Source organism: Chlorocebus sabaeus, chromosome 11, assembly GCF_047675955.1.
Source record: "Chlorocebus sabaeus isolate Y175 chromosome 11, mChlSab1.0.hap1, whole genome shotgun sequence".
In the NCBI taxonomy this organism is placed as follows: domain Eukaryota; kingdom Metazoa; phylum Chordata; class Mammalia; order Primates; family Cercopithecidae; genus Chlorocebus; species Chlorocebus sabaeus.
In genome coordinates, this window is record NC_132914.1 from 109,413,629 (window position 1) to 109,439,227 (window position 25,599).

General features: G+C 40.6%; 1 protein-coding gene across 9 annotated transcripts in view; it reads right to left on the reverse strand.

The window, feature by feature from the left end:
- The window catches only part of HECTD4 (HECT domain E3 ubiquitin protein ligase 4), a 222,744-nt gene that overhangs the window by 112,968 nt on the left and 84,177 nt on the right, over positions 1-25,599 (reverse strand). For all 9 annotated transcript variants that reach the window (XM_008004780.3, XM_008004781.3, XM_037996501.2 and 6 more), the window contains exons 8-12: positions 12,943-13,135; positions 9,404-9,562; positions 4,940-5,053; positions 3,746-3,886; positions 198-430 (exon numbers count right to left, since the gene is read on the reverse strand). In XM_008004780.3, coding sequence (XP_008002971.1) covers positions 198-430; positions 3,746-3,886; positions 4,940-5,053; positions 9,404-9,562; positions 12,943-13,135 — 840 coding nt within the window. The remainder of the gene's footprint in view (positions 1-197; positions 431-3,745; positions 3,887-4,939; positions 5,054-9,403; positions 9,563-12,942; positions 13,136-25,599) is intronic.

The following is a 25,599-nucleotide window of genomic DNA, read 5'->3' on the forward strand; positions in this document are numbered from 1 at the left end:
AATTGTAATAAGCTATGTATAGCAATACTCCATTAATCACAGCGCAATGAATACAATAATTCTAACTACAGGATTAGAAGGTGGTAGGATACAGAACAGGCATTAAATTTTTCTTCTGGTAAAAAAGAACTGGCTGAAGCCAAGGTTTGCGTTTCCTTTTCTCTATCATCTTATTTATCTCCAAACAATGTATTTACCTGAAAGACAACGAGAATGCAGCGTATAATACAGGTATCTCCATTAACCATGGCCTTCTCCATAATGTCACAAATACTGCTAAGATGGTGTGCTTCAATTGGATGCTGCTTGCCCAAGACACTTGTGATTGGAAGATTGGGGTTGGTGGCAAGAAGATTAAGTTGGTGTATGCACATCGCACCAACGTGGTGCAATAATTGGTTTATAACCTCATTCGTGGTTATAGCCTCTTCTAGAAGATGAAAAGGAAACTGAGTGAGGAAAGACATCTCTATGGGTGGTTCCCAAAGAACAGACCTCTGACATACAAAAGGTGTGTGCACACTAGAAAAGGGTATTTTGGCTATAATCTCTTTCACTGCTGCCAGAGAACCCTTCTCGCTGCCACAGGCGCTGGGGTGAAAACACTTCGGGAGTTCATTTGTTTGGAACGGAAGTAGCTACCACTTACTGAGCCCTTTTTATATGCTGAAGAATGGGCTGAATGCTTTACATGGTTCTCAACTTAGACTATTTTAGCCCTGTTTTGTAGAGCAATAAACCAAGAGTCACAGAAGTTAAGGAACTTGCCCTACGTCACATAGCTAAGAAGTGGTAGAACTGGGATTTGGATTCAGGCCACCTCAGTCCACAGCCCCTGAGGTAACCCCTGCTGGTAACCACTCTAGTAAAACCTCTCCATATCCTATGGCTGCTCCATATTAGAACCCCAGTCTATAAATAGTTCCTCATGTTTTGACATGTTAAGCTGAAAATACCCATTAGATAACCAAGTGGAAGTGAATTCATAGTCTGGCGTTCAGGCAAGAGGCTTGTGAGTCAGTAATACAAAGTGGACTTTCTTTTCTACTTTTTGCTTTTTCAAAAAAATAGCTTTATCAAGATATAATTTATATTCCATAAAACTCGCCCACTCTAAATGCACAACACACCAAGTTTTAGTAAATTTACACAAATACCAAATTCGAGAGTGAAAGCTGAGAAAAAAAACTGACCCTAGAGATAATAATTACTGTGCTGATAAACATTCGTCTATCCACATGAACTGGCTTTGGTCCTCTGAAGGACCTAGTCTACAAGTTCTCTGATACACTTTTTCTAGGAGGTGGAGCTTAATTACCCTTCCCTTCAGTGTGGTTGAGACTAACAGAGTATTGAAAGGGAGAAGTGGTAATTTTATAGTGGAGAAACCTGGCAGATATCATTTAAACCAAGTGATCAGTTTTTATTATCACTAGTAATAAGTCATGTCAATACCATGTATCTTGGAATAGAGGTAATGTGAAGGGGGTATCGCTTCTGTGGTATTCTTCCCCCAGTCCATAACTTCAGTTTAACCATAAGAAAGCATCAGATGAACCCACAGGGAAGGACATTCTATTCTACAAACGTCTGACTAGTACTCCCCAGGTGTCCTGTTCTGCTCTTCAGACAGAACAGCTCTACCAATCTATGGTCCAGGTTTGCTGCTTTCTTCTCCCAGCAGCTCAAATCTGCTGTTGAGCCACTCTACTGAATTTTTCTTTTCAAACCCGGAATTTCCATTTTGTTGTTGTTGTTGTTTTTAAATAATCTCTTTACTGAAATTCTCAATTTGCTTGATCATAGTCATCATATTTACCTTTGATTTTTTTAAACTTGGATTCCTTTAGTTCTTTAAATGTATTTATAACGGCTGCTTTAAGTCTTCATTTGACTTTAAAGTCATTAGTCCAACATCTGTGTTTCTCCTGCATTGCGTTGTTACTGATTTTTCTGCTCAGTTTATTTTCTCAAACACTTCTTTCCTTCCTTCCTTCCTTCCTTCCTTCCTTCCTTCCTTCCTTCCTTCCTTCCTTCCTTCCTTCCTTCCTTCCTTCCTTCCTTCCTTCCTTCCTTCCTTCCTTCCTTCCTTCCTTCCTTCCTTCCTTCCTTCCTTCCTTCCTTCCTTCCTTCCTTCCTTCCTTCCTTCCTTTCTTTCTTTCATCTTATCTTATTTTATTTTTTTGAGATGGAGTTTCACTCTTGTTGCCCCGGCTGGTGTGCAATGGCGTGATCTCGGCACACTGCAACCTCAGCCTCCCAGTTCAAGTGATTCTCCTGCCCCAGCCTCCCAAGTAGCTGAGACTACAGGCGCCTGCCATCAGGCTCAGCTAATTTTTATGTGTTTTTAGTAGAGATGGGGTTTCACCATGTTGGCCAGGCTGGTCTCGAATTCCTGACCTCAGGTGATCTGCCCACCTCAGCCTCCCAAAGTGCTGGGATTACAGGCGTGAGCCACCACACCCAGCTCCATTTATTTTTAATTATTCTTGTTTTTCTTTTTCCGCCTGGCTTCCTAGGGGTCACTCCTATCTGTATTCCTTAGTGGTTGTCAACCAATGATTGTACTCCAACACCTTTAGCCAGTAACACTTTCACCCTGGATGGATCTGTGTGTTTTGGGGGAAGTGCAGCAAAGTTCACAGGGTTTTAAACTCTGTTCTGGTTTTTGCTTCCTGTTGGGCCCTCTCACATCTTTGCATGTGTATGCAGACTCATGTTTCGCCAGAATTGTGCGAGTAGCTTAGGCTGTCTTAGGCCTTTTCTGTGTAGGCGTGTGGTCCCCCACAGCTTTCTCACTATCCAGCTCTCACTAGTAAACTTCTAGCTAGTCGACTGGGCCACTGCTTGCCCTAACTGGAATCAAGATCTAAGGCCTGCTCAGCCACAGGTGTCTGTTTGTTTGCCACCAAGATGACTACTGTTACTGACAATGCTACTGGACATGAGGTTTTTCCACGCTCTGCTCCCTATCAAGTCAGCCCCCTCTGGCAGCAAAGCTGCTGCTTTTCACAGTCTTCCCCACCCCGAGAGAATTATTATGCTGACCAAGCTTGAGGTGGTCAGCACAGTAATTCTCCCACAGCAGACTGAGGTGGAGGATCGGAGCAGTTCTGGTACCCAAAGTTCAGGGCTTTTTAAAATGAATAACAACTCTCAATTTGGTGTATGCCTTGGCAATTTCCAGAGCCTGGAAATAGTTGTTTTTGATAATTACCTGTTTTAGTGTTGCTTTATGGGTAGGGGACTTGCTGAGTGATTAATTCCTCCATATTAGCATAGTTGACTTTAAAGCCACAAGATTTTAAGTTAATATTAACTTAATATTAAGAATGTTCATATTAATATTAAAAAATACAAAGGTCCTTCACTGGTAATTCCATCTAAGTTTGTATATAAATAAGTCATTATCAATGCAAAACATTACAACAGTATACAATCCCATGCCAAATACAAATAATTTTTGCAACAAAGTTCCAACAATTTCAGGAAGGACATAACAATTTTCCTTTAAAAACGTCTATTGACCACCTCAAAAGCTCTATTTATTTACATACTTATTCACTTAATCATAACTCATCTTTCATGGTTACAGAGAACAAAGGACTTTAGGTTTCAAAAGTTCAAAGAGGGAAAACTGGGGACACATTCTGGGGTTGGGCTATGTATTCACCTACAAATGCTGTGGTATTCTCTCATATTTCAGAAGGAAATCTTTTCCTGCAAGACCCTGAATGCACCTCACCTTTGGGCTCAGTGATAATGTGACTGACTCCAAGTCTCTGGCAGACATAATGGAAGGCTTGATTCCCAGGGTTACACCACTGATCGATATAGTCATTTGAGCATGTCCATAGCATGTTATTCACTGTGTCATAACATGCTCCTGCAAAAAGAGCATACTGTATTCAGTCATCATGCCACCAGCTACCTGTATACATATTTCTCACAAGCACTGCTACAAAGTGGAAGGGCAAGGATGCTCTCTAATGTTGACAACCCACATCCCTAGTCCCATAGATTTACTTGGCAAGGTACTAGGTGGGGACTCGGCAAGAAGCCAGCATTTAATTTTTAATTTTGCTTAACTCCTGTGTGAGAAGGAGTAAGTCTCACAAAATAGAGAGCTCTTAGTAACTGATTTATCTGTGACCTACTTCCAAAAAGGATTTAAGTCTTACATTAAAAACCCAGGTATAATAAACCAATTAATATTAATACACAGTAAAAAGCCCTAATAACTGAGCCTAAAACCTAGAAATAAGCTTCCTACCACCCAGGGCAAAGAATATTACTTATCCAGAATATTACTTAATGTTCATTTTCTAGCAATAACAGGTATACCAATTCCTCACAGGAAATAAACTTTTCATGGCATAAACCTTGAGAATTTCTTATAGGCATTATCGCACAACCTAATAAACAGTATCTTCAATTGCAGTTTACTCAGAGGAATTTTACATATGGCAATTTCTTATACTCATTCCCAAAATTAAAATTTAATATTAAAAAAATCCTTTCTGGCTGGGCACAATGGCTCATGCCTGTAATCCCAGCACTTTGGGAGGCCGAGGCAGGAGGATTGCTTGAGCCCAGGAGTTTGAGATCAGCCTGGGTGACATAGTGAGACCTTGGCTCTACAAAAAATAAACAAAATTAGCTGGGCATGGTGGTGTACTCCTATAGTCCCTGTTACTCAGGAGGCTGAGACGGGAGGACTGCTTGAGCCCAGGAGGTGGAGGCTGCAGTGAGCCAAGATTGCACCACTTCACTCCAGTCTAGGTGACAGAAGAGACCCTGTCTCAAAAAAACAAAACAAAACAAAAAACGTCTTTCTTTTCAAGGAAACAAGAATGCCACAGGGAACTGGCAAGATAGCTCAAGAGAAATTTGCTAAAACTTTAAATTTTCCAAAGAAATGTGCACGTTTATTTCTTACCCAATCCTGGTACGAGAGCACCACGCCCCAGTGAGCTTCCAGCAGCATCTATGAGATCTGCACGACTTGTAAACTGACCATCCGAAATATTATACACCAAGCTGGAGGCTAGGACTTTGGAAACAAACATTAAGCTGTTTAATGAGCCTGAAGATTATTTTCAAAGTTTAAATTTTAGGCTTTTAACAAAATTTTTATAAAAATCACACCCCTTACTTCTTGTTGCGTATTGGTGGTAATTGGTGGTAAAGGGATGGAGAATACATGCATAAGACCACAGAAAGAAAACTGTCACCCCCAGAAATCTCCCTAAATTTAACATTGAACCATAGTTTTCAAAGTGTTTTTAAAACGGCACCTTTTGCATGATGGTTCTTTCTGATACACATTATCAAAAGGGTAATTGCAAGAGGGGTTACCATCACTAAATCACAAGATGAAAATGTTTACAAGAAACACTTTGCAGTTAGTCAGTGTTCAATAAAGCTTAGTGTACACTCAAACACAGCTCAGCTGCAATCTTTCCTAATACACCTTGACTTTTTCCCTTAACACAGGACGGTGCAGTGGTAAAGAGCATGGACTTTGGGCTTCGGAGTTTCAATTCCAGCTCTAACACTTTTGGGTGGCCCTGGGAAAGACATTGAACATCTCAGTTTCCTCATTTCTAGAGTGGAAATAATAAAAGTACCTACCTTATACAGTTATTGTAAAGAGTAAATGAGTTAAAATATGTCAAGGATCCACACCAGCATATATATACATTAATTGCTATCACTGATTTTATTTTCTTCCCCATTTTCAAACAAAACTTTAGCACTGTGTCTCAAGTTTGCTTCTTTTTCATATTCTCATCACCCTAGTAGCCCAGATCTGCATCATGCCTAACTTGAGTTATAACATAAATGATACTCTTTTTTCTATTTTCTACTGTTCCATTAAACAAAATGGGACAGTAGAAAATAGATCTCCAAAGCTCTTTTCATGGCACTTAACATACATATGCTTTCTCCTCACTTGGCCACTTATATGAATAATACCCGTTCTTTATGGCTTAAACTCAAAACCTCATGAAGTCTCTCCTTTCTACCCCACTCCACAATGAGCCTTTCTTTCTCAGATTCTGCAGCTCACAAATCTGCTCCACGTGGATCCTTCCAGCAGGGATGCAGCACTGTCTATCATTTTCTCATTGTCTCACACATCTATGTCATCTCTCCTAACTAGCCTATGAGTTGTTAAAGGTAAGCACCAATTCTTCCACTTTCTGAGCAGCCCCCACAGTAGCCAAAGAGGAACACCCCTGTGTAGCTGGGACTACAAGCATGCGCCACCATGCCCAGTTAATTTTTGTATTTTAGAAGAGATGGGGTTTCACCATGTTGGCTACGATGGTTTTGATCTCTTGACCTCATGACATAGAAGGAATTTAAGCATGTACTGGTTTGTTGCGCTAAAGTAGAATCACTGTGTAAGCTATATCCTCATGAAAGAATGGTACCATCAAGACCCACTTTAATTCAGTGGGGTCAATTTCAGTTGAGCAAAAAAGCCATGCCAAGGAGACTAAACACAATTTAATAAGACCAATGGTCATAATATGCAGTAATAGTAGGAAAAAAGAGGGGAAAAAAAAGACTGATGGTCAATAACATAAAAACCCAATTTTTACTTTTGCTTTATTTATTTATTTATTTATTTGGAGACAGAATCTTGCTCTGTCGCCAGGCTGCAGTGCAGTGGCGCGATCTAGGCTCACTGCAACCTCCACCTCCTGGGTTAAGCAGTTCTCCTGCCTCAGCCTCCTGTGTAGCTGGGACTACAGGCACGTGCCATCACGCCCAGCTAATTTTTGTATTTTAGTAGAGACGGGGTTTCACCATGTTGGCCACAATGGTCTCGATCTCTTGACCTCATGATTTGCCCGCCACGGCCTCCCAAAGTGCTGGGATTACAGGCGTGAGCCACTGCGCCCAGCCAAAAAACCCAATCTTTAAATGGACAAAAGACTTTGGAGGAATAAATATTCCTCCAAAGAAGATATACAAATGGCCAATAAGCACATGAAAAGATGCTAAGCATCATTAGTCATTAAGGAAACGCACAAATCACAATGAGGTACCACTTCATATCCACAAAGATGGCTATAATCAGAAAAACAGAAAATAACAAATGTTGACGAGGATATAGAGAAAATAGAACCATTACACTTAGGAGATGAGAACGTAAAATGGTATGGCCACTTTGGGAAACAGTTTAGCAGTCCCTCCAAGGGTAAACATATACTTACCATATGACCCCGCAATTCCACTCCTATGTATGCGCCCATAGTATGAAAAATGTCCACACAAAACTTATATACTAATGTTCGTAACAGCATTATTCAAAATAGCCAAAAAGTAGAAACAACTTAAATGTCTACCAACTTATGAATGGATAAACAAAATGGGATATTATCTACACAATGAAATATAATTCAACCATAAAAAGTAATGAAGTACTGATTCATGCTGTAATATGGATGAACCTCGAAAACATTATGTTAAGTTTAAAAAACAGTCACAGACTCGCTCCATCCTGCCAACGTGTGAAGATGCCTGCTTCTCCTTTGCCTTCTGCTATGATTGTAAGTTTCCTAAGGCCTCCCCAGCAATATGTTAACTGATGGATAGAACAACTTGGAACCAATGAAAAAGAGCTGGATCTGGTGTCAAGAGACTTGGACCACATCACTTCACCTGTCTGAGCCTCAGTAACCACGTAGTGATTCCATGGCTAAAGACTGAGAAAGATCTAGGATCATTGGTGTCCAGTAACAAATGCACATTTGCAAGCACTAAGGAGAAAACCTCATTCCATGTACTTTCTTCCTGGAGACCAAGCCCACTACAGCAAGGAGTATCCACAAGCGAGGGTGGAAGTGTGCATGAGCAGAGAACACTCTCCATCTCTTCTCACATCATACAGCTCTCCAGTTGACACAATCCTCAACTATATTTACATCGAGGGAAAAATGATTCTATATTTATGTAGAACTCTCTATAATGTGTCAAGTGTCCTCACACTATCCTACGTGGTAGGTATAATCATCTGCACATTTTTTTAAATGGGAAAGTTGAGGCTTTGAATGATTAATTTTCCCAAGATAATAGTTACTAAAAGGAAGAATCAAGATTTTTACATGTCTGTTTACTTTTATAGCTCCTCCTGATTTTATTCATAGCTCAGCCACCATAATATGCACAGAATGAGACAAAATAATAAGTGGTATTTTGCTACTATCAAGTAAAATCAAAAATTAAAAATCAAGCAAATAAACAAACAAAAAAGCAGTCATAAAAGACCGTATGTTGTATAATTCCATTTACATGAAAAGTAGAGTACAGGTAACTCCACAGAGACAGAAAGTAGATTGGTAGATGCCAGGGGTCAGGGAGTAGGAGAGCAACTGTTGATAAGTATGAGGTTTCTTTTTGGGGTGATGGGTAGATTAGTGGTAACGACTGCACAACTCTGTGAACTTATTAAAAACCACTGAATTGTATATTTTAAACGGGTAAAATTTATGGTGTGTGAGTTATATCTCAATAAAGCCACCGTCCCCAGCCTGAGGAACATTTTTTTAATTCTATACTTTATCCCATTTAATTATGTGTCCACTCTGAAGCCAAAATTACACTGCTTTAATTACTGTAGTGTGCCTCCTTATACAAATATATGTATATTTTAAAATATTAATACATTTTTCCACATCTGCTTTTCTATGTCTTATGCTTAGTATTTTGTATATGTGTCCTAAAATGGAGGTGTTTTACATACGTATTTTAATAGCTTTGAAATTCTATCCGCAGGGCGTGGTGGCTCATGTCTGTAATCCCAGCACTTTGGGAGGTCAAGGTGGGTGGATCACCTGAGGCCAGGAATTCGAGACCAGCCTGGCCAACATGGTGAAATGCCATCTCTACTAAAAATAAAAAAATTAGCTGGGCATGGTGGCGTGTGCCTGTAATCTCAGTTACTAGGGAGGCTGAGGCAGGAGAATCACTTCAACCTGGGAGGCAGAAGTTGCAGTGGGCTGAGATCATGCCACTGCACTTCAGCCTGGGCGACAGAGCAAGATTCCATCTAAAAAAAAAGAAATTCTATCACAGTGAGTAGATCTCTTGCTATATCATCAGTAAATAATGTGACAAAATATTATTTTGTTTCCTAAAACTTTGTTGAACTGATTATTTCTATTAATTTTACAGGACAATAGTTTTCAAAAACTATACTAATATGTCATCCACAAAAAATTATATTGTTAAATCTTCCTAGCCTATATTGATATTGGTATTTTTTGTTATCAGAGAGCTATTGCAAACAACTATTTAACAAAGTAAGTTTTAAATAATTAATAGGAGAGCCTTAAATTTCAGAGTTTGAGATAAATTGAGGAAAGTGCCACAGGTAAAATTCACTTACTTTTTAAAGATGACAAACCACTTGTTCCACCAAAAAGAGATCGGGTGGCAGAGCTGCCTGATCCTCCTGGAGGAGGCACCAGCATCACCAAGTAGGTGCCACAGGTATATATGGGTGTCTTCCGCAGCATTTTTAGAGGCAGTCCACAGCTAGTATTTGCTGGACAAAGGAATAAAAATGCTAAGTCAAAATATTTGACACAAAAATTAATTTGATTACCAACACAGATTAGGATATAAAGAGGGAGACCCAAACTCAAACTAAGATTTGGAAAACAGATTTCCAGATTAGGAAAACAGAGTAAGAAGTAATAGCTAAGGAAAAACATAAGTATCTTCTGGCTCCACAGCCTGACCCTGAGCCTCCTATTTATATGGTCTGAACATTTCTTGAATGTGTTCCCAATCCTCAATATACCATCATGCCTCCACAAATTATTCTAAAAAAAAAAAAAAAAATCCTCACGTGGACTAAATCTCAAAATAAGAGAAGAATCCTACTATTTATTTGCGTTTCCCCTAGAAAACTGATATAGGTTGAGTACATTTATCTGAAATGCTTAAGACCAGAAGTGTTTTGGATTTCAGATTTTTTCAGAATTTAAAATATTTGCATTATACTTAAGAGTTGAGCATTCCTAACTGAAAAATCCAAAATTCAAAATATTCCAATGAACATTTCCTTTGTTTTTTATTTATTTTTACTCATTACATCTGAGATTAGTGAGAGTATTTCCTTTGAGCATCATGTAGGCACTCAAAAAGTTTCAGATTTGGGAGCATTTTAGATCTTTAGATTTGGGATGAACAACCTATATTCTAATCAAGATTTTGGGTTCTTTTTCCATTTTATATAGAACAAATTCTTGAAAGGTTTGTGATATTAAACTGATAACAAACAGCTTTCAACATGAAATTGGCCAAAAATTTCAACCTAATGAAAGCTTTCACAATATCTGTCACAAAACAGTTTTATAGCTGTGTAATTTATTATAACCCTTTACATACATTTTTCTTGTTTAAAAGGGTCAATGACATAAACTGTCATTAGGAAAATAATTATTGTTTCTAATCAAGAGGTGTAAAATGTACTTTAATCCCCCTTACTGGCATATCTAAAACATGGAGTGAATTTATGGATTTTCTATATACAAGCCTAGCAAGGATTGATTATGTCAACAGAAAATCAATCAGAGTGCTTTACTTAGAAAGCTGTCAGGCTGTAAAATATAACTTATTATCTATAGCCTAGATAGATGAAAATCATTTTTAGATGGTTTAGATTAGAAGAGTGAGTAAAGTGAAACCTAATCTATCTGATATTTGTTTTGAATGTTTGTGCTTCTAAAAAGTTTTATTTTTTTTAAGCTGCAAGCCCCCACCAAGTATATTCTTCATTAAGGACATAATTCAAGAAGATAAATTTCCACAGGTAAGAAACTTCAAGACAGCAATAATTGGAAAATTAGCAACTTGGTGAGTATAACATTTTCACCAAGATGTTTTTAATAGACATACCCTTATTAACATGGTAATAGGTATTAGTTTATAATGGAATAAAAGCTTTTCTATTTTTTATTTTTTGAGACTGAGTCTCACCATTGTCGGCCTGAGCTGCAGTACAATGGCGCCATCTCGGCTCACTGCAACCTCTGCTTCCTGGGTTCCAGCAATTCTGCCTCAGTCTCCCAAGCAGCTGAGATTACAGGCGCCCGCCATCAAGACCGGCTAATTTTTGTATTTTTAGTAGAGATGGGGTTTCACCATGTTGGCCAGGCTGGTCTTGAACTCCTGACCTCAGGTGATCCACCTACCTCAGCCTCCCAAAATGCTGGGATTACAGGCGTAAGCCACTGCACCTGGCCAAAAACGTATAGACACCTTGTATGTTCACTTACTTTTGAAAAGTTTCTTGGTTTATAATTGGTGAATTTTTAATGTAGCAACATCATGTTAAAGAATCCACAGATTGCTTGAGCCCAGGAGTTTGAGAGCAGCCTGGGCAACATAGCAAGACCTCATCTCTTAAAAAAAAAAAAAAAAAAGTACAATGAGACTACACGTTTAGAATACAGATACCAGTTTCTACCAATTCCAGTATACGTGCTACTAAAGCGTGCACATTTCTACCAAATTCTAAATATATCCTTGCCTTCTGAGGTCTTGTTTTGATATTATACATATTTTCAATAAGCATTCCTTTAGTATTTCCATTGTTTAGGGTAAGATTTCATTTTCTCCCAAGGGACAAACCCAGATCAGGCCTTCAGCTTGTCATGAAAACGTTTATTTAGGTAACAACAAAAACAGAAACATAAAAGACTATCCTCTGGAAAGTATCTTCTACAGCTGGAATTATCCACTTACCCAAATCATAAAAACTATTAACAATTTTGCCACTTATCTTTGATACAATAGAAGGCTGTGAAAATAAAATACTGTCCTTAAATTCTAATATGGACTAATAAGTATTTAATTTGGTAGTCTCATAACAAATTAACCATAAATATTTTCTCTTCCTAGCATTTCTAACTATAAAAATAAAGCATAAAATTACACTTAATTCATCAAATGCCTATTAATTCAGATGCAGTTTTCTACATATGGTATCTTTTTCTAGCTTTATCTTTTACTACAGTTCATAGTTTGTTATTAATCCAAATATTTGGTATGTAATCTATAAACTCCACGGAATAATGGTTCTTCATGTTTTGGGGGGTCATAGACGACTCTGAAAATCTGATGAAAATTATGACAGATACCTATAAAATGATATCTAAAACTTTGAGGGAGTATGTTTAATAACATGTTATTAAACACATTCCCTTAAAGGTGTATCCTGGTTAAGAATTCCTACTTTAAAAGTGCAGAATAGTGTATATAGTATACTACCTTTTATTAAGAAAAGGCAGAAATTATGAACATATAAATTCATCTTTAATTATGCTTGCATAAACACTGGAAGGATAAATGAAAACTAATAAATATAGTTACCTGTGGTGGGGTAGGGTGGGGGCAGAATATAAAATTTACCAACATGGTGAGAATAAGACTTCTCCGCATATACCTTTTTACATTATTTTGACTTTCAAATTCTGTACATGTATTATCTATTTTAAAACATTAAGTTACAAAAACTAAATGATAAATTCTAAAAAACAAAATATCTACTGTAGAAGGCTTTTCTGTTATTTGCTTGGTCAAGACTGTATTTAGGGAAGATGATGCTAAGTATCAGGTTTTCACATTCACAAAGCATATGTGAAATATGAAATCAACTAATTTATATGAATGGTGACGATGATAAGATGTTTATAGTTTAACATGGGGTTGTTTTGCATTCCTACAGGTTCATATGAATTTATGTCCATAGCCTACAACATATATTGGCTTGGAATAAAAAGCTGGGCAATGACTGGAAGACCAAATAAGGTCAACTATGCAAAGGAAAGGGCTTTGCACAGCATGGAGGAAGTGCACAAGACGTAGCTGAACAGAGCTATACAAGGAAACAGATCTGGGAAGCACAGAGTAACATACCTGCTTGATCCTCTTTTAGTGTGTTGGAGATGGTGGAACCAGTCAGGGCAGCAAGGGTTGCTGACGGGGAGGCTCTATACCGAGAAAGTCTACTTAGAAGCATCTCATTAATGCTTTTTGCAGATTCGCCCTCTTTTCTCATTAGAATTGTGCGTTCCTGAAGAGGGTTGGCTACAAATACACCATTTTCAACCTAATATAGAAAAAAAGGAGGTCCTAAAATGGTATCTGTTTCCATTTAGTCAGCAAATTTCTACTTGAGGATATTATTGTGAGTAAATCAAAAATATTTCAAAAACTGCACCTGAGTAGATGTACACCTTACAACTTAAATGCGCTATAGAAACTACTACAAACAAAAGAGACTATGATAAGTTTGAGAGCTTTCACTTTTCATAATAGCTATAATGTTTAATAAGTCTATGAAAAGTTGTTGATTAAAATTCCTTATACTGGATTCCACAGGCAGCACTTACTAATTACATGCCTCGGACAGGTTGAAGTCAAATGAGAGGAAAACAAATCAATCAGTCTTTGATTTACTGTTAAGGACAACTACGAGGATAATGTCTCAAAATATCTTCAGTGGCTAAAATCCAAACTCTTTATTAACAGCAGTTAACATTAGCACCAGCTGCTCAGGCCCTGGCAGAGCAAGCCTGGACAAAGGCAGATTTTGCTAAAAATACACATCAACTTCAACTGGATCTTTGCTGGTGCTTTATGGTTCTTTCATTCACCACTTGGTTATTCCCCAGAAAAATCTTTGGAGTGGTGACTCCAAAATTCCTTCACCAATTCTGAGCTTAACTTTTAGCAGACCACTTGGTTTTCTTCTTTCTTCTTCTTTTTTTTTTTTTTTTTTTTTTTTTATTCCACCTGGCTTTCTGTATTGCTAAAAAGATCCAGACCACTTACCATAAGCTTCTCCTACTCACGTCTCTTTCAACTTAAGAATCTTGGGACCCAGCCTCATGTATTATTTCCTTCGTCTTAATTCAGAGGAAAAAGGATTTCACCTCATATTAATAAAGATGAACCCTTCCACTTCTGCCTCATGTCCTGTGCTCCCCTCTGCCTCTTCATCATTAGTGCCTCCCTCTCCATTGACTTCCTTCTCTTTGTTTTCAAATATTCACAGGTCTTAAACAAAACGTTGGTGGCCCATCAAAATATCATCCCTTTTGTCAAATCTGTCATGGCCCCTTTCTAGATCCAAGAACCAGGCCCCCACCAGCAAAGACAGGCAGGACTGGCTTGCAGTTGTGGGGTGTGGAGATAAAAGGGAATGGGAGTGCAAAATGGCAAATCTTCAGAAGCAAAGGGAAAGCAAAAGAGGAGAGAACAGGGAAAGGTTGGTAACACAGAAGGGGCAAGAGAAAGCGAGTAAACTCAGGAGCACAGCCAGGAAAGATTCCCAAAGGTGGGTGTACTTAGTGGGGAAGTCTTTTAAGATATGTTCACAAATGACAAAGAAAAAGATTTGTTACAGAGTCCAAAAATGTTGTTTCTATTTCCCCATTCCCTGCTTTTTAACCCTTTGCAGTTGGTGGTCTCTGAATTCAGCACCCTCTAATGAGTCAGCAATCTCAATGGTTCACCAGTGACCTAACCCCAAAACCAGTGACCTTTTCCTTGACTTTCTTGCAGGTCGTGCCATCACTGCCATCCTTCTTGGGATTCTGATTCCTTAGTGTTGGTGGCAGAACACAATCCTGGTTTGTTTCTTTCTTTCTTTTTTTTTTTTGAGACAGAGTCTTGTTCTGTCACTCAGGCTAGAGTGTAGTGGCGTGATCACAGCTCACTGAACCCTCAATCTCCCCAGGCTCAGATGGTTCTCGCACCCCAGCCTCTCAAGTAGCTGGGACCACAGGCATGCGCCACCACATCTGGCTAATTTTTGTATTAATGTTTTTTGTAGAGACAGGGTTTTGCCATGTTGCCCAGGCTGGTCTTGAACTCCTGGGCTCAAGCAATCTGCCTGCCTCAGCTTCTCAAAGTGCTGGAATTACAGGCGTGAGCTACCATGCCCAGCCTGGTTTGTTTCTTTTTAACATGAACACTTACCTCTGTGTAAAGTGCTCACTGTGCTGGTGAGTGAAGCCAGCACAGTCCCTGCTTTCCTTCCTGTCTCTCTCTTTGCTGGTCAACATCTTCATTTGCTTAAATGGGACCTTTCCCAAGATTAGACCTAGCCCTGGTGTCTAAGACCTTCATCTGGAATGCTCTATCCCTAGACCTTCCAGAGGCTGGCTCTTTCCTATCATTCAGGTCTCAGTTAAACATTACCTACTCAAAGAGGCCTGCCCTGGTTGCCAATCTAAAAAAGATTCTTCCCCAGCATCCCCAAGCCACAGCACATCATGCTGTTTTATTATCTACACAGCATTTACTACTCTCTGAAATTATTTTACTCATGAAGTCATTTATTGTTTGCCCTTCTACTTTAACATACCCCAATGAATGCCAACTTCCTGAGAACAGGGAACCACCTGCCTTGTTCACCTTAACATCCCCAGCACTTAGGAGGCATTCAATGAATACTCAATTGCTTGCTGAATAAACAGATGAGGGCCCTCCCCCAAATCCAACTCCGCCTCTCTATGGTGACTCCCACATTTCTATTTACAGACCCAACCTTGCTACTAAGATCTAGTTCTACTTTTCTAACTGCCCCTCACCCTCCCCACCGACATTTCTACTTGAACAGCCTCCTGTCACCTAAAATTCAACACATCCACCTCTTACTTCATTGTCTTACCCCAACTCTCCTACTAGATTAACTTTTAGCAAGCATAGCTCTATTTATGTCGCGCAATTCTAAATATACTCCTTCAAAAGCATCCAAGATAAAAATCAATCCCTTTAAGCTTGGCATTCAAAAGCATTACCCAATCTGGCCCTATGAGAAAATCAATAGATACCTTAAAAACAAACAAAACGCTATATTATTGTATTTGAGTACTTTGAAAATACTGCAAAGAAAAACTGATAAAGCACCTGTGTGATACAAGTAGGGCTGAAGTTTGCTACAAAATGGTAAATCTGCTGGAAATCCCTACTTCAGCAAAGACACTCTTCAGGGTAAGAAGCTGCTGATTTAGGAAGGAGAGGAAGAGCTGGGAGGAGTGAGAAGCAGCCCAGGTTCCTTCCTGGCAACCACTCTGGTCCAAGTCAATATCATCTCAAGAGAGATGATTAGACCAGTCTCCCAACCTGTCTTCCCACTTCCACGGGCACCCCAATGGTTTACTCTCTGCATAGCCAGTGATCATTTAAAAATGTAAATAAAGCCAGGCACAGTGTCTCACACTTGTAATCGAGCACTTTGGGAGGCCAAGAAGGGAAGATCACTTAAGCCCAGGAGTTCGAGACCAGCCTGGGCAACATAGTTTGAGACCAGCCCGTCTCAAACACACACACACACACACAAAAATTATCCAAAGGCAGTGGCACACGCCTGTAGTCCCTGCTGCAAGGGAGGCTGAGGCAGGAGGATCGCCTGAGCCCAGGAAGTCGAGGCTGCAGTGAACCATGATTGCACCACTGCACTCCAGCCTGGGCAACAGAGGGAGATCCTATCCCACCCCACCCCGCCAAAAAAAAAAAAAGTAAAACCACGTCTTCCCTCATTTAAAACCCTGCAGTGGTTTTCCAACACACTTATGATAAAATTCAAATTACTGACAGGGCTTCACAAGGGCCAATGACTGCTGACCTCCTCAGCAACATCTGCCTCAACTCAACCCTTTCTCACCACATTTTTAGCCACACTCGCCTTCTGTCACACCTCCAAAATACCATGCTTCCTCCTAATGCTGGGCCTTGGTACTTGCTATTCCCTCTTCTTGTGCTACCCATCTGTTGCAGTTTGCCTGGAACTGCAGGTTTCAGCACCAAAAGTTCCATGTCCTGAGCAATCCCTCAGTCTCAAGCAAACTGGGATAGTTGGTCACCCTGTCAGGATGGATGGCTTCTTATCATTCAGGTCTCAGCTCAAATGTCTTTCCTTACAAAGGCCTTATGTGCCCTGCAAGCTAAAGGAGCTCCCCATCTCTACCCCGGGCACTCCCTCTCACATTATCCTCTTTAATTTTCTCCCCAGCATTTATTACTAGCTGAAATTATTTCATTCTTGTTGTTTACTTCTGTACTGTCCCACTTCCCATACTCTAATATAAGCTCCATGAAAACAAAAGCTTATTTACTGGGCTACCCAGATACGGCAATAAAGTATAGGCCCTCAATTAATACAGAATGAAGGAAGGGTAGCTTAGTAATCTGGATCATAACTGGAAGAAAATAACAAACCCTTAGGGAGAAGAGGGGAAAGACACCTAGTGTGTCCATTACTACACTGACAATATCTTTAGGAAGTTACATGAGGAGAGAAAAATAGCAGTAAAATTGTCACTAAATCTAACCACTTTAAAAACCGCAGTTTATACAGAGTACATGGGAGCAAAAGACCACTCAGAACAAAACAGATGTGAGGATATTTTTTCAAAAGAGGCTTGAAAAGGTAAAAAAAGAGTTATAGGCCGGGTGCAGTGGCTCACACTTGTAATCCCAGTAGGTAGAGAGGCAGAAGCAGGAGAACAGCTTGAGCCCAGGAGTTAAGAGACCACAGTGAGACCCCATTCTCTAAAAAAAGAAAAAAAGAGTTATAGAAGATTCTCAAGCAGGAATGCATCCAGAGTGGAAGTAGCCAAATCAGGCAGAAAGATTCCATGCCTCAGCTATTTTGTAGTCTTAAAGGCCAGAATTCTGTGTCTAGAGTTTCAGAAGGTCTCTTACTCCATGTGGGTAGACTGTCACATTGGTGGCCCCCAATGAATGATGCATCCTTGTATTCATGCCCTTGTATAGTCCCCATCCCACACTGAGTCTGGACTTGGTCATATGCCTTTTTTTTTTCCCCACATTAGAAAGCAAGTTGCTGGCCAGGCATGATGGCTCATGCCTATAATCCCAGCACTTTGGGAGGCCGAAGCAGGTGGATCACTTGAGGCCAGGAGTTTGAGACCAGCCTGGCCAATATGGTGAAACCCCATCTCTACTAAAAATACAAAATTAGCCAGGTGTGGTGGTTTGCACCTGCAATTCTAGTTACCAAGGCAGGAGAACCACTTGAACCCAGGAGGCAAAGGCTGCAGCGAGCCGAGATCACACCACTGCACTCCAGCCTGGGTGACAGAGCAAGACTCTGCCTCAAAAAAAAAAAAAAAAAAAAAGATGCAGCAGGGGGCGATGGCTCATGCCTGTAATCCCAGCACTTTGGGAAGTTGAGGCAGGTGGATTGCTTGAGCCTAAAAGTTCAAGATCAGACTGGGCAACATGGCAAAACTCAGTCTACACAAAAAATACAAAAATTAGCTGGGCATGGTGGCATGAGCCTGTAGTCCCAGCTACTCAGGGGGCTGAGGTGGGAGGAATGTTTGAGCCCAAAGCAGGGAATCTGTAGTGAGTGAGACAAGATAGTAGCACCAGTACACTCCAGCCTGGGCCACAGAGAGACACAACATATCAAAAAAAGAAAGCATGATACAAGCAGAGGCTTGATACCCACTTGTCCTCTTGAAAAGCTCCTTCCTGAAAACCAGCCTCCATGATGTCAAGAGCTTCAGCATAGATTACTGAATATTGGGTGCCAAGTGGAGAGAGGCCCTAGAGGATGAGAGGCCATCTTCAATGGTACAGCCCAAGCTAAGCTCCCAGTTGAATGAGGCTGCAGATGTGACTTCAGCTTCACCACGCAGAGCAGAAGAACCAACCAGCTGAGCCCCATCAACCTATAAATCACTGTTGCTTGAAGTTACTTAGCTTGGGGATTGTTCATTGAGTAAAAGTAGATAACTGAAATACCATAAAAGTCAGAGAAATTCTGTGATCCAAATGTTAGAGGTCATTTTATATTAATAATAGTTTGTTAGTTAAGCAGGATAATCTCGACATTCCATTTTGTTACATCATATTCCTAAATATATGTCTTCTCTTCTCTTCTTTTTCTTTTCTTCTTAATCCTGTCTTAAGAAGAAATAGGCCACACCCGGCCTATTCTTTCTTTTTAAGGGGATAATCAGTTAATGTTTTAAGTTCTAGCATATAAAGAAATCAGGCCGGGCACAGTGGCTCACGCCCTTAATCCCAGCACTTTGAGAGGCCGAGGCTGGTGGATTGCTTGAGCTCAGGAGTTTGAGACCAACCTGAGCAACATGGTGAAACCCCATCTCTACAAAAAACACCAGAATTAGCCCAGCAAGGTGGCGTGTGCCTGTGGTCCCGGCTACTTGGGAGGCTAGGTGAGAGGAACACTTGAGCCCAGGAGGCTGAGGCTACAGTAAGCCATCATCACACCACTGCACTCCAGCCTGAGTGACAGAGTGAGAGCTAGTCTCAAAAAAAAAAAAAAAAAAAAAACAATCAATCAATCAATCATAGGCTCTAGAAAATAATTTTTTTAATTAGCTGGTCATGGTGGCAGGTGCCGGTGGTCCCAGCTGTGAGGGAGGCGGAAGTGAGAAGATCGCTTGAGCCTGCAAGGTTCTAGGCTGCAGTGAACTGTGATCACACCACTCCACTCCAGCCTGGGCAAAAGAGCAACACTCTGTCTCAAATAATAATAATAATAATAAAATATAATAAAGAAATCAGGCCGGACGCAGTGGCTCACACTTGTAATCTAACATTTTGGGAGGCTGAGGAGGACAGATCCCACGAAGTCGGGAGTTTGAGACCAGCCTGACCAACATGGTGAAACCCTGTCTCTACTAAAAATACAAAAATTAACTGGGCATGGTGGCGCATGCCTGTAGTCCCAGCTACTCAGGAGGCTGAGGCAGGGGAATCATTTGAACCCGGTAGGTGGAGGCTGTGGTGAGCCAAGATCTCACCATTGCACTCTAGCCTGAGCAACAAGAGTGAAATTCTATCTCAAAAAAAAAACAGAAACAAATCACAGATAGTTTTGGATGCTGCATGATACCACTGGGATCAATAAAAGGATGTGTCACTAATTTTTAAAAGAATATATCCTGAATCTGTTCACTTTTTACCACCTCCATCATTACTTCACCTTCAGTCCAACACATTATTATCTTTCACCTGGTCTGGGGCAATAGCTTCCTACTAACCCCATTCTTGCCCCCTTCTCGCAAGGTGCATTCTTTTAAAAAATGTTTCATTATAGAATTTTTCTTAATACTAAAATATACACAAAAAGAACTAGTAATACCCACTTAGATATTATCTAATAAGTAATATCCACTCTAGATACAACAGTTATCAAGATTTTGACATATTTGCTTCATCTCTCCCAGGCATTGTCATTTCACCCCCACATATTTCAGTGTATATCACTATAAAATATATTTTCTTTAATATAAAATATAAAATATATTTTCTTTAATAACTACAATGTAATCACACTTATTATTAGCAATAATTCTTGACATCATCTAATATTGAGTCCATAATTCAATTTCCCCAATTTTCTCAAAAATACTTTTTACAGGCCAGGTGCAGTGGCTCCAGTATGTAATCCTAGCACTTTGGGAGGCTGAGGTGGGATGGTCACTTGAGCTCAGGAGTTCAAGGACAACCTAGGCAACATAGTGAGACCCCATCTTTAAAAAAAAGAAAAAAGAGCCGGGCATGGTGGCTCACGCCTGCAGCACTTTGGGAGGGTGAGGTGGGCAGATCACGAGGTCAGGAAATCAAGACCATCCTGTCTAACACAGTGAAACCCCGTCTCTACTAAAAATACAAAAAATTAGCCAGGCGTGGTGGTGGGTGCCTGTAGTCCCAGCTACTTGGGAGGCTGAGGCAGGAGAATGGCGTGAACCCAAGAGGCTGAGCTTGCAGTGAGCCGAGATTGCGCCACTGCACTCCAGCCTGGGCGACAGAGCGTCACTCCATCTCAAAAAAAAAAAAAAGAAAAAAGGAAAAAAAATACTTTTTACAGTTGGCAGTTGGTCTGTTTGATTCAGGAACCAAACAAGATACAACCCAGACATTATATACATTTGGTTTGTCTCTTTAAATCTCTTCTGGCTTTATTCTTTACCCCAAACCTACAATGAACCTTTAAAACAAGATCCCATCATCTTCCTGCTCAACACTTTCCAGGAATCTCCCATATCACTTAGAATAAAATCCCAATACTTTGCAAGGCCCTATAAGATATGGCCCTGACTACCTCTCCAACTTCATCTGCCTTTACTCACTCTCGTCACTCCACTTGAGACACACAGACTTCTTGTTCTTCCTCAACATGCCAACCTCATGCCTATCTCAGGGGCCTCTGCACATGCCATTTCCTGTCTGTAATGTTCTTCTGCCAGATCTTTACATGGCTCATTCCTCTATTTTATTCAGGTGTCAATGCAAATACTACCTCCTTAGAGAGGCTCCCCTTATCATTACCTAGAATAGTCCCATATCAAACACACACTAAATCATTTTTTTATTGCTTTACTTCATCTTCCTTTTTAATAGTTACCACTGCTTGAAACTGTGCTTCTGTCTCTTCCACTAGAATGTAAGCTCCATGAGGACAGATATCTCACTGTCTTTTCCATACTGTATCACCAGCTCCTGGGATACTACCTGGCATGTAGAAGGCCCTTTGTAATGTAGGAGATGAATGAATATGTGAAGACATAGCTACTTAAACTTGAGGCTACTGCATGAAGTGCCCAGAACTCACATCAGTAAGGCTGGATGAGAAGCTTCTATTTGTATACAGTGGATTAGGATCACTAGCATGCCACAGAATAAAAATGCCAGGAAAAAAATCTTTTGGCCGGGCGCGGGGGCTCACACCTATAATCCCAGCACTTTGGGAGACTGAGGCGGGCAGATCACAAGGTCAGGAGTTTGAGACCAGCCTGGCCAACATAGTGAAACCCCGTCTCTACTAAAAATACAAAAAATTAGCCAGGGATGGTGGCGGGCACCTGTAATCCCAGCTACTAGGGAGGCTGAGGCAGGAGAATTGTTTGAACCTAGGAGGCAGAGGTTGCAGTGAGCCGAGATCACACCATTGCACTCCAGCCCGGGCAACAATGCGAAACTCCGTGTAAAAAATAAAAAAATAAAAAAAATCTTTCATGAGGGATGTTATTGAGGGAATTCAAATATCCAATGAGGGCCAGGCGCAGTGGCTCACGCCTATAATCCCAGCACTTTGGGAGGCTGGGGCGGGTGGATCACTTGAGGTCAGGAGTTTGAGACCAGCCTGACCAACATGGTGAAACCCTGTCTCTATTAAAAATACAAAAATTAGCTGGGCTTGGTGGTGGCACCTGTAATACCAGCTACTCAGGAGGCTGAGGCAAGAGAATCACTTGAACCAGGGAGACGGAGGTTGTGGTGAGCCGAGATTGCACCATTGCACTACAGCCTGGGCAACAGAGCAAGACTCCATCTCAAAAAAAAAAAAAAATTAGCTGGGCGTGGTGGTGGTGGCTTGCGCCTGTAATCTCAGCTACTCGGGAGGCTGAGGCAGGAGGATTTATTGAACCCGGGAGACAGAGGTTGCAGTGAGCTGAGATCGTGCCACTGTACTCCAGCCTGGGTGACAGAACAAGATTCTATCTCAAAATCAATCAATCCATCCATCTTGCTTTAAAGTAGAATTTTACTTCAATAATAGAGCAAGGTACAGAAGAATGTGTATAATAAATCACCATTTGTGTAAAAAACAGAAAAGGAAAAACAAAATATACACATGCATTTGTTTGTATGTGCTCAGTCTGTGGAAGGATATAGAAGAAAATGCCAACCTCACTTGCCTCTGAGGAGGGAAACTGGGCTAGGAAGCAGAGTAGGTGACAGACTTTTGTACCTTCTGAGTTATATAACTGTGAATATCATGTTAAAAATATTTTTAATTAAAACAACATAGCTATTACCAATCTTGAAGAGAAAGTTATCAGTACTTAGTTTTCTTTCTTTTTTTTGTGGTGCTGGGGAGACAGGGTCTCACTCTGTCACCCAGGCTGGAGTGCAGTGGCGCAATCATAGCTCACTACAGTCTTGACCTTCTGGGCTCAAGCAATCCCCCTGCCTCAGCCCCCTAAGTAGCTGGGACTATAGTGCACCACCACATCTGGCTAATTTTTTTTTTATTTTTTGGAGAGATGAGGTCTCACTTTGTTGCTCAGACTGGTCTTCTTTTTTCTTTTCTTATAGGCCATGTTAATCCTTTCTGTATCTTTCCAATTTGGATGTCTGTGCTGCTGAAGTGAGCACTTATCAGTACTCCTAAGTATCGGAGTGAAATCATAATTCCCAGCAAATTTAATTCCTTCCAGTAATTATTATTAGCCACATCTATGTGACAAGACCCTATATTATTTAGAAACCAAGATTAATCATAACTCAGTAGAGAATTTCAGGGCTAGAACTCTATGAAACATTTCATCTAAAGCATTATTTCATAAAGTTTTTTGCCTGGTTTGGCCCACCAAATCACAGGAGGTCTATGGCTAAGCCCTATCATTTGTGAATTTAGAAACAGATGACTTTTTAAAATCTATTCAATAACTTAAATTTTTAAAGATGAGATTAAAATATTTCAATGTTCCCACAGTCCATTCCATCATCCCCTTCCAATTTCTCTCCTGTTTTCACATCAAATCCCTGGAGAGAAAGATCTATTGTTCTCCATCTTATCCTCCCTACCTTACCCTCAACCAATTCCATCTGGTTGCCACTCCTATTATTCCCTAAAACAGCTCTTGTTAGCACTGCAACGGCCTTCATATTATAATTCAAAAGGCCTCTTTCAGTCTGACCTTGACTTCTCCAGCAGAATTCAATGCTGTTAAACAAGTTCTCCTTTTTATAAAAAATTCCTTTTTTAAAAGTTAATTTTTCTAAATAGCCCATTGTTAAACTTTAAAAACATATGAAAAGATCAATGGTGGAAAGTAAGTCTTGCCCCAACCAGTTCCCTTCCCCAGGGAAACCAATGTCTCCAGTCTCTTGTGATGTTTCATCCATTCATTCATTTAGCAAATATTTAATAAGCATCTACTGTGTGCTGGGTACTATTCTAGCACCGGAGGGCACGGTGGCTCATATCTACAGCCACAGCACTTTGGGAAGCCAAGGCAGGCTGGACTACTTGAGTCCAGGAGTTCAAGGCTAGCTGGGGCAACATAGCGAAATCCCGTCTCAAAAAAAAAGGAGAGAGAGAAACAAAAATCCCTTCGGTGCTGGAGCTGACATTCTAAGCAGGGGAGACAGTCAATAAAAAAGCAAATAAATGAGTAGTAAGAAGAAAACTAAAGCAGGGCAAAGAGGATAGGGAGGATTTTATTTTATACAAAATATTTCATATAGAATGGTCTTTTGTTTTACATGAAATATTTCGTACAGAAAAGTCTTTCTGGTAAGGTGATTTTTCTTTTTTTTTTTTTTTTTTGAGAGATAAGGTCTTGCTTTGTTACCCAGGCTGGAATGCAGTGGTGTAATCCTAGCTCACTACAGCCTTGGACTCCTGGACTGAAGTGACTGAAGTGATCCTTCTACCTCAGCAACTGGCTAATGGTAATTTTTTTTTTTTTTTAAATAGAGACAGGGCCTCACTTTGTTGCCCAGGCTGGTCTTGAACTCCTGGCTTCAAGTGATCTTCCTGTTTTAGCCTCCCAAAATGCTGAGATTATAGGCATGAGCCACTGTACCCGGCCCTCTTTTTCTTTTTTTTTGAGACAGGGTCTGTCTCACTCCACTGCCCAGGCTGCGTGCAGTGGTGTGATTGTACTTCTCTGCAGCCTTAAACTCCTGGGCTCAAGCAATCCTCCCACCTTAGCTCTCCAAATAGCTGGGACTGCGGATGTGCACCATTAAACTAAAATATATATATATATATATAAATATTTGTAGTGATATGGTCTCACTCTGTTGCCTAGGCTGGTCTCAAATCCTTGGCCTCAAGCTATCCTCCCACTTTGGCCTCCCAAAGTGCTGGGATTACAGGTGTGAGCCACTGTGCCTGGCCTGATAAGGTGATATTTGAGCAGAGATATTTAAAAAGTGAGAGAAACAGCCATGTGGTTATCTATAGTCCAATATTCCAGCACAAGGGGACAGAGGAGGAACATACTTGGTGTGTGTGAGTAACATGGAGGAAGCATGGCTAAGTGGCATGAACAAGAAGGTATGGTAGGTGCAGAGGGTGTAGGTACAGCAGGTGGTAGGTGCAGAGGGTGTATGTGCAGTAGATGTAGGTGCAGTGGATGTAGGTGCATTGGACGTAGGTGCAGAGGGTGTAGAACAGTGGATGTAGGTGCAGTGGGTGTAGGTGCAGCAAGTGGTAAGTGCAGAGGGTGTAGGTACAGTGGATGTAGGTGCAGAGGGTATAGGTGCAGTGGATGTAGGTGCAGAGGGTGTAGGTGCAGAGGGTGTGGGTACAGTGGATGTAGGTGCAGATGGTATAGGTGCAGACGGTATAGGTGCAGACGGTGTAGGTGCAATGGATGTAGGTGCAGAAAGTGTAGGTGCAGATGGTGTAGGTGCAGTGGATATAGGTGCAGAAGGTGTAGGTGCAGTGGATGTAGGTGCAGATGGTGTAAGTGCAGAGGATATGGGTGCAGTGGATGTAGGTGCAGATGGTGTAGATGCAGATGGTGTAGGTGCAGAGGGTGTAGG